The sequence below is a fragment of the Macaca thibetana genome, unplaced genomic scaffold (genome assembly GCF_024542745.1).
Source record: "Macaca thibetana thibetana isolate TM-01 unplaced genomic scaffold, ASM2454274v1 unplaced_scaffolds217, whole genome shotgun sequence".
NCBI lineage: Eukaryota > Metazoa > Chordata > Mammalia > Primates > Cercopithecidae > Macaca > Macaca thibetana.
The window spans coordinates 32,497-42,597 of NW_026089006.1; the positions used below are offsets into that span (position 1 = coordinate 32,497).

Here is a 10,101-nt window from a genome sequence, read left to right on the forward strand (position 1 = left end):
GTGTCTCCTGAGTTTCTATCACTGTTTGGTCTGCTGTGCAGAGATTGCCCCTTTATAGAAGGCATTTATTCTCCAGTTTGCTATTGTGCCCACCTCAGTACTTCCCTTACTCTGGTAACCTTCCTTTGTCCTTGTAAGTATTTGAGTTTACAACTCCTATGTTATAGTATATTTTGATGAAGATTTCAAGATTTTGAAGTCAGTGTGTAGATTTGTTTGTAATATATAGTCTATGGAGTATGTAAATTCCTCTGTTATGGAGTTGAATTTTAGAATTTAGAAGTTTTTAAAACTCCTTTTCTTTATATATACCAGAAATAATTATCTGCCCATAAGAATGCCTAGAAGCCTTTTTAGGTTATTGCTGGTTATAGTTGGATAATTTATGAATATTGCAGATATTATATCTTTGTCCTCAGCACCCTCCTTTAAAAATGCAAGTGACTTACTGGTTTTATTATGCCAGAAATAATTCATATGGATCAGTATGAGAACTTTTATTGATAAGCCATTATGCTGTTATTTCAGATTTATATTTTGCCTAAAATGAAAAACAATTTTAAATAGCCATTTAAGTGGAAGCCAATAAAAATGGATTTAAAAAGTAGAGCTGCATTAGTGTCCTGGGATTACCATTATAATTGAGAATAGTATTTCTTACTGAGCTTTGGTTTTTCAAATATTTGTTCTTAAGTTTTTTAAACCTGTCTCTCTTACACAGAACATACTGAGCTTTCTAACAGTAAAGATAAAAATCTATTCTCTTGTATTAGGAAAAAAACCATGGACTATTTATAAGGCAAATAAGTGCATTTGAAGCCAATCTCTCTTAATTCAGAGTTCATTTCCATAGTGACCCCTTTGGAGCAGGAGTGCCTGACATTGGCGTCTGGCATCCTGACACCACTGATAGAAGTGAATCAAGCAAGTTTGTACCACCCAGAGGAATCCTCCACCTGTATTGGGAAGCTCTGGCAACTGTTTCTCTGAAACTCTTAATTCCTTAAATGTTAATATTTGCCACAAATAGTATTGTGAAATGGGGATTAGGTAAAATTCAAGAGAGTTCTTGATTATTGGATGTAAGATACAATTTTGTAATACTTCGCAAATGCAGAAGGTCATGGAGTCTTTCTCTTGGGGTATTATACTTCTGCTAAAGCAAATATTCTTTGGAATATAGTTTAAGAAACACTGCTTTAGAGAGAATAATTTAGTTCATTAATTTATGTAAAAAACTTAAAATATTTGCTACTATGTCTTAGGGTTTTGGGGCTATAGAGACAAAAGATACAGCCCTTGCCCTCAAGAAGCTCTTGGTTTCAGAGGGAAACAATGAAATGATTACAATGTAGCATGCTAAGTGCTGTGATCAAGGCAAGGATTCTTGGGACTGGTAAATGTTTACAGTGAATTTTGGCAATGACCACAGTTAATCTGGGGAGACAGAGGAGGGTTGTTTGCAAGGCAAAGAGCAGCACATCAGAAAGCGCAGAGGAGTGAGAAGGAGGGGACTGCTTTTCATTTACTTCCTTTCTATATTGTATGTTGAAGTTCAAAGAATCCTAGAGAAGATTTTCAGTTCAGTTCATAAATATGTAATTTTGTGAATTATTAATTTTTTTCTGCTGTCTTATAGGACAATAATACCCCACTTTTATTCGCTATTATTTGCAAGAAAGAGAAAATGGTGGAATTTCTATTGAGAAACAAAGCAAGTGTACATGCCGTTGATAGGCTGAGACGGTACAGTAGTTCTTTTTTAAAAAATAAAAGCCTGCGTATTCTAGAGTGGTAATAGTCACTCAAGTCAGAAATATTAATAAGATTAGTGTAATTATTGGCATACAGTGAAAAATGTCACCACAAATAATCAGGTAGACCACAAATATTTAGACTGAGTCACATAAAGAACAGTATATAGTAGGATTAATCTTCTCTTATGAGATTTGTTATTTATAATCGGATGTTTTTGTTACTGTAATCTTTTATTAGCTAAAGGGTTTTGTATTCGTTTTATTAATTTTTTTTTTGAGATACAGTCTAGCTCTGTTGCCAGGCTGGAGTGCAGTGGTGTGATCTTGGCTCACTGCAACCTCCACCTCCCAGGTTCAAGCGATTCTCCTGCCTCAGCCTCCCAAGTAGCTGGAACTTCAGGTGTGCGCCACCATGCCCGGCTAATTTTTGTATTTTTAGTAAAGACGGGATTTCACCATGTTGGCCAGGATGGTCTCGATCTCTTGAGCTCATGATCTGTTCTCCTTGACTTCCCAGAGTGCTGGGATTACGGGCAAGAGTCACTGCACCTGGACAGTTTTTTTAATTTTTAAAATGTGGACTTTTAGTTTATGACTACTGCTATTGTCATTATTATTATTGTTGTTGTTGTTGTTTTCAGCCCGCAGATAACTCTTATCTGACCCCTAGCTGATTACAATTACAATATATCAGAGTAGGAAAGCAATGGGGAAATCTTCATGTAAATCTTTGCCTACTTTAGATGACTGACCTCAGCACAGTTTCTTGGCCATCAAAGGACTATAAATTAGCAACTTGTATTATGTCACACGCCAGTGGGACAAGAGGCTTCCCTGCTGTCCGTTTCTTTTAGCCTTGGTGATAATTTACAAAGATGAACGCTTGAGCACCCTAGATGCTTATAGACCCAAGCTAGTACATGCAAATGGTTATTACGTCTACACTGACAGATGGATATGAAATTGGTAAAGTGTCTCAAACTAACTGTTTAAAAAAGTCTTTATTAAAGTTCTTGAGTGGAGTTATTTCTTTGTTATTTTAGAACGGCCCTCATGCTTGCTGTGCACTATGACTCACCAGGTATTGTCAACATCCTTCTTAAGCAAAATATTAATGTCTTCACTCAAGACATGTGTGGACGAGATGCAGAAGATTACGCTACTTCTCATCATTTGACAAAGTAAGTGTGTATGTCAAAAGACCAGTTGATACTAAATTGAAGTTTAAAATAATTGCAACTACTCTATCTTATACATTAGATAAGAGTTCATAGTTTGGTTCAGATGGTTTGAAATAGCAATGAGTTAGTCTACTTTTAGCCAGAAATCAAGCAGCAGTCTAGGTTAGTTCAAAGTAGAGTGCAAGATTTTTTCAGGATTTTTAACACCTTTATTCCCAGTGACCTCAGTGTTGTCCATTTTATTCTAAGTATAATCCCCATGCATGGGATAAAAAGAGCCACATCTTTGATTTCTTTTCCTTTCCTTTCTTTCTTTTTTTATTTTTCTTTTTTCTTCTTCTTCTTATTATTATTATTATTATTATTTTGTAGAGACAAGGTCTCACTTTGTTGCCCTGGCTAATCTCGAACTCCTGAGCTCAAGTAATCCTCCTGCCTCGGCCTTTCAAAATGCTAGCCACCATGCCTGGCCTGACTTTTCTAATTAGTTATTGGTCTTGAAATGTCCAATTTAGCAGAAAATCTTGATTGTCCCCTCGGGCTGTCTCCTTTGTCTTCCTTCTTTGAATTTTCCAAGAAGCTAAGGGGTTCCCTAAGTTCAAGGAAGACAATCTTTCTTTACAAGTCAGAAGAACGGGAAAAAAGGCCGTTCTGATCATTCTGTTGTTTCCATGGACTTGCTTGCTGTTTTGCTGCCATTGTAACCCATCCTGCAATCTGATAATGACTGACCTTTGCCACCAAGTTGCCTTCACTGATGCAGACCCCCTAGTTTTCATGGTGATTCATATATAGAGTTCAAAGCTATGGTGTTTATTAGTTTATGTACTTATGGTCAGTCATTGTTCCCAGCACCCTGCTCTGCCAGCTAGGCCTCCTAGCTTTACCCACACAAATACTGAGAAAGTTGATGCTTGCCCTACACTAAAAATCTTATTTGGAGCCCACCTCTTAGCTAGACTTAGCCTAGGCCTTCACGGTATGTTATCCTTTGAAAGCCATGTTTGTCTTTTCTTTAACCACTATTAGTTGGGATTGTTCTCCACAGTCAGGGATGTTCAAACAATGTTGCAGGGAGATCAGCGTTCCCTTTCCCTTTTGCTATCAGATCTGTACCTTGAGGCTTTTTATATCCTGTGTAGAAGCTTTGGTTAGATAGCAGAAGGTTCCATGTTATCTTTCCAGCAAGTAGTGGGATCAAACTTGCGGTTGGCCCCTCTAGCAATGTGTCTCTATAATCATGAAAATCTCTTGGGCTACTCGCAGCTCTTCCTCAAATTTTAAATATATTTTAAAATTCCACCTCACAGGAAGTCATTCAATAAAATTCTCAGAATCTAAAGTAAGTGAGTTGGATTTACCCGAGCTAAGCCTCATCCATGACTCATGAGTATTTGTGTATCAAACAGGCCTTTGTGCTTGTTTCCACAGCCCATATTTTAAAATTGGATCAATACAGAGCAGATAAGCATGGCTGCTGCCTGGGGATGGCACACAGATTCAGAAAGCATTCCATATTTTGCATAGTCCCAGGAAGGTCATTTGACTGTTTGTTGAGTAGCTCCTAGGAAGCAGTGTGAGTGAAACCAAAACAGGAGACCCCCCAATATTGAAATTGTGATTATCACTATGAAAATATTGATGTCCAGTGATCTCTGAAAGGAGAACAGAGCTGAGTAATATTTAGGGGATGTTACATGTTGTTAGTACATGTCTTGGAAATGAAAAAATGTCCACTTGCCTTTCCTTCATGGAACCGAAAAACAATCACAGCAGGGTTCTGTCTTTTCTGTTAGTTGGAGAGGACCGGGGAGATCCAGCATCCTGGCATGGATCTGCTGGCTCAGAGTTTGAGGAGGTAGAGAAGGAGTGGTAGTTGTCCAAGCCGGGTTTTGACACCTATTAGTTTTCTGCCCTTGGTGTGATTGATGAACTCAGTGATGGGAGACAATTAGGTAATCCATTTTAATGAGAATATATATATAAATTTTGCAGTAAGTTATGAATTAGGTAAGATTCCCTGAATTACAAGCCACAATGAATACAACTAATAACCAAAATTAGCACTAAATAACATCTTCTGAATACTGCAACATTTGAATATTAGAACTTATAGAAAACCTACACCAAGCTTTATTTGGGATTCCAAAATGGTTTCAGGAATCAAGTTCAAGAAGAAATTATTCCATTGCTTTACTATTTCTCTGAACATTTAAACATGTAATCTCATTACATCTTCCTAAGGTAGCAGAGTCCTTATTTTTTAGAAGAAACCATGGAGCCTATGAGAAGCAACTTGTCTGAAAAGAAAATACCTATTGGTTACAGAGCGAGGATGTATTCTGAGTGCAGGACACTTTGCATGATGTCCAGCTAACTAGAATTAATTTACTGAGCTGTCCTCCCTCCATTTATGAGTACTTCCCTTTCTTTTATTCTTTAATTATAAGCTTTAATAAGCTTGTAAGGTTTTAAAAATTTGAAGTGTATGGGATATTAAAATTCTGATATTAGGTCTGATATTGCCTTAAATGGTTTTAGAATTTAATATGTTTGGTAAATATTTTTTATTTCAGTGTTAAAATAACAACTTTATTTATTACTTTTGTACACATAGAATTAAACAACAAATTTTGGAACATAAAAAGAAGATACTTAAAAATGACAAACCAGGTAAGACTTCTGATAGTGAATTTCTTATTTCTCTTGGTGGTCCTGCTCTTGATAAGAAAATGAAAAGTAACATGTAAGATTAAGGTAGTGTTAATCAAAAAAGACCAGTTTAAAAATATGTGTAAATTGAATGTGTATATATGTATATACATATGTAAACTAATTTTTAAAATTTAACTAGTTTGAAATTCAGATTTATTTAAGAAGGTAGTTGTAGCTCATTTATAATCTCAAACATTATTGTCTGAAAAAAGTCATTTATGATCCCTAAAATCCTATATAATGTTTTTGCATGAATAAGAAAAAGATTTTTAACTTAGTATGTTGTATGTTTCCTCTGTAGTCACATTATAACCAATTGGACTTGTTATACAAATGGATCTTCTATTTCAGTTTTATAATAAATTGTTTATATTTGTAAATAAAGAATTACAGTTGACCCATGAATAATGTAGGGTGAGGGACTCTGATCCCTGTGCAGTTGAAAATCTGAGTATAACTTTTGATTACTTCACTTTAGCTACTAATAGCCCACTAGTGGCTGGAAGCCTTCCTGATAACATAAAACAGTTGATGAACACCTATTTTGTTTTTGCCGCATTATTATATTCTGTGTTCAGACAATAAAGTAAGCCAGAGAATTGAAGCTGTTAGAAAGAAAATCATCAGGAAAGATATATTGACTTTTCATAAGGCATAAGTAGATGCTGACAAAGGTCTTCATGATCTTCAGGTTGATTAGCCTGAGGTGGAAGAGGAGAGGTGGATCTTGCTGTGTCTGGGTTGCATAGGCAGAAGAAAATCTGCATATAAGTGAATCCCCGCTGTTCAAGGGCAAACTGTATTACATATTGATGTGTGTCACTAAGAAAGTAACTATCTTTAGAACCAGGAACTCAGCAATCCCTTTCTGGTACCGTAAATAAATGGCAATAAGAACTGTAGAACTGCCGGGCGCGGTGGCTCACGCCTGTAATCCCAGCACTTTGGGAGGCCGATGCGGGCGGATCACAAGGTCAGGAGATCGAGACCACGGTGAAACCCCATCTCTACTAAAAATGCAAAAAATTAGCGGGGCGCGGTGGCGGGCGCCTGTAGTCCCAGCTACTCAGGAGGCTGAGGCAGGAGAATGGCATGAACCCGGGAGGCGGAGCTTGCAGTGAGCCGAGATCGCGCCACTGCACTCCAGCCTGGGCAACAGAGCCAGACTCCGTCTCAAAAAAAAAAAAAAAAAAAAAAAAAAAAAGAACTGTAGAACTGAACCAGCGTGCACCCATACAAATAGGAGACTATTTTTTGAAGACAGCTACTGAGCACAGAAGACAGAAAAGCAATTCTTTCATGAGAAGTACAAAATATATTACATATTCCTACACAAGCAAAATGGTTTTATCTGTCATAGTTTACACACACACAGTTTACAAGCACATACACACACATGTTCACACGTGTACACACAAACACAAAGTTAGTCCTGCTAATTCTTAATGACCAAATCCACCTGTTCACAGGGAGCGGTGGATAACACATCCTACAGTTTGGATGCAATTCTTTCATCTTTTTGACTTGTTTTGTGATGAACTGCTTTTAATGGATGAACCATGTTTTCAGTTTTAGGAGAAACACAGAAAAAGATTAGAAGCAAGTAAACAGGACTCTATGATCAGTAGTAGACTATTATAGTACATTCTCAATAGTACTATGTTTTTCTCCAGTTATACAATTTACTTGAATGATGCACAATTAATCAATTATTAGTATTATAGGAGATGGGGTCTCTCTATGTTGCCTTGGTTAGAATACTGTGTCTATTCATTGGTGCATTCATAGCTCACTGTAGCCTTGAACTCCTGGGCTCAAGCAGTTCTCCTACCTCATCCTCCTGAGTAGCTGGGACTACAGTTTTGTGTGGTTACATCTGGCCTGATACACAATTATTTATTTATTTATTTTTGATACACGGTTTCCCTCTGTTGCCGATACTGGAGTGCAGTGGTGCCATCTTGGCTCACTGCAACTTCTGCTTCTTGGCCTTAAGTGATCCTTTCACCTTTTACCTTAGCGTCTGAAGTAGCTGGGACTACAGGCATGCACCACCACACTTGGCTAATTTTCTTTTTAAGGTTCTTTGTTGTTGTTGTTTGTTTCTTTGTTTAATAGATGAGGTCTCACTCTATTGCCCAGGCTGGTCTGGAACTTCTGGACTCAAGTGATCCTCCTGCCTCAGCCTCCCAAAATGCTGGGATTTACAAGTGTGAGCCACTGCACCTGGCCTGCACAATTATTATAAAAAGGAATTAAGCCCAGTTGAGTTGCAGAAAATTGACCACCTTTTCATTTTTTTCTAGAAACATTCATATTGTAGAACATATTGTCAATCACCTAGATTCTCTATTTTTTCTTCAGTTAAAATAGGATTGCTGCTTATTTCACATTATTTTCTGACATTATCATTTCATTTATTCCTTTTATGGCTTTATTCGATTGGATAGATATAGAAATATAAGACTCTCCAAGGTGAATATCAAGGGAAAAAAAAGAAAAGAAAAACAGATTAGGGAAAGCTACTCTGTGAAATAACCACCTGATTATAGTTACATATATCATATCAACTTCATAAAAATCTTACACAATGCATTTGTGTCAAGGTTCCCCAAGACCACCCCCAGGTTTGGTGGTTCACTAGAAAGACTCACAGGACTCAGCAAATAGCATACTCAGATCTTTACTTGATTACAAGAAAGGGGACAAACAGAATTAGTAGAGGAAAAATGTGCACGTGTCAAGTCTGGAGGAAACCAGGCACAAGCTTCCAGGAGTTCTCTCCTGTGGAATTCCCAGGATCTGCTTAATTCTCCCAGGCTCACATTTTGACCACATATGTGCAGTGATATCTACCAGTACCAGAGTCTCATTAGAGACTAAGTACCCAAGTGTTTCTATGGAGTTTACTCTCCCTGACATGTACCCCAATTCCAGACTCCTAGAAGGAAAGCAGCTATTCAGAGTAACCACACTGTTTCTATAAACACTTTAGACACAGTGAACCACTCTCCTTAGGGAATGGTGGAAACCCTCCCAATTCCAATTTCCTAAACACCAGTCAAGGGCCAGACTTGCGTGCAGGCCTTTCTAAAGATGGCAGTCTCTTGCCTGCTCTATGAAATCTTTTCTGCACAAGACTTATAGCCCCAACTTAACTTTTGGTGTTGTTTTACATTTTCATTTTAATAACACATAATATTATAAGATAAGGTAAATTGGTAGTAATTTCTTTTGTATGATCCATCTTAAGTTGCAATGCTGGTTACTTTTTTGACTTTTGGTGACAAACAGGTATTTGTATATAAGTTACCATAGCAGTGTTAGGTAATGATAATCTGTCCTTTTTATCTTATTAGCCTTTCAGTAAAATTGTGAAATTAAATAAGCATAATAATTTCTGAGTTAAAATTAGAATAAAATTGTCTTTTTTTTGGATGACATGGATAATCTAGTTTTCATATTGTGCTAAATCCCTGTTTAGAAGTATGAAACGAGATAAAATATTCAATCATTTCAATCAATATCGTCTTGCCTAAGCATGCAATTAACTTATTTTATATATTTTATATACTTCACTTTGAGAAATAATGACCACACTGTGTTATTCTGATCTTCTAATGATCTCTAATTTTTAGGGTCACCAAGTCTTGCTTAAATATATCATAATAACAGGTTCAGTGAATATTTTTCATTTTTTATTATCGATTTTTTTTTTTTGAGACACAGTTTTGCTCTTGCTACCCAGGCTGCCGTGCAATGACACAATCTCAGCTCGCTGCAACCTCGACCTCCCAAGTTCAAGCAATTCTCCTGCCTCAGCCTCCCAATTACCTGGGACTACAGGCATGCACAACCATGCCTGGCTAATTTTTTGTATTTAGTAGAAATGGGATTTCACCATGTTGGTCAGGGTGGTCTTGAACTCCTGACCTTAAGTGATCCACCCACCTCGGCCTCCCAAAGTGCTGGGATTGCAGGCATGAGCCACTGACCCTGGCCATCTTTTTATTTATTTATTTATTTATTTATTTATTTATTTATTTATTTATTTTAATTTTTGTTCTGGAGATCCTGGGATGCATAGACAGTGAATATCTTTTTTTTTTTTTTTTTTTAATTTTTTTGAGATGGAGTCTCACTCTGTCTTCCAGGCTGGAGTGCAGTGGTATGATCTCAGTTAACTGAAACCACCGCCTTCTAGGCTCAAGCGATTCTCCTGCCTCAGCCCCCCGAGTAGCTGAAATTACAGGTGCTTGCCATCATGCCCAGCTAATTTTTGTATTTTTAGTAGAGACGAGCTTTTGCCATGTTGGTCAGACTGGTCTTGAACTCATTACCTCAGGCTGATCTTGAACTCATGACCTCAGGTGATCCCCCCACCTTTGCCACCCAAAGTGCTGAGATTACAGGCATGAGCCACTGAGCCCAGTTGTGAATATCTTTTT

At 37.3% G+C, this 10,101-nt stretch overlaps 1 protein-coding gene and 1 non-coding gene across 6 annotated transcripts in view; both read left to right on the plus strand.

The window, feature by feature from the left end:
- Nucleotides 1-10,101, plus strand: part of LOC126947384 (putative ankyrin repeat domain-containing protein 20A5) — a 35,879-nt gene that overhangs the window by 7,786 nt on the left and 17,992 nt on the right. For all 5 annotated transcript variants that reach the window (XM_050778041.1, XM_050778042.1, XM_050778046.1 and 2 more), the window contains exons 4-6: nucleotides 1,640-1,746; nucleotides 2,801-2,938; nucleotides 5,556-5,611. In XM_050778041.1, the coding sequence (XP_050633998.1) occupies nucleotides 1,640-1,746; nucleotides 2,801-2,938; nucleotides 5,556-5,611 (301 nt within the window). The remainder of the gene's footprint in view (nucleotides 1-1,639; nucleotides 1,747-2,800; nucleotides 2,939-5,555; nucleotides 5,612-10,101) is intronic.
- Nucleotides 4,354-4,460, plus strand: LOC126947386 (U6 spliceosomal RNA). Its single transcript, XR_007723056.1, has one exon. It is a non-coding gene; the product is annotated as a U6 spliceosomal RNA (small nuclear RNA).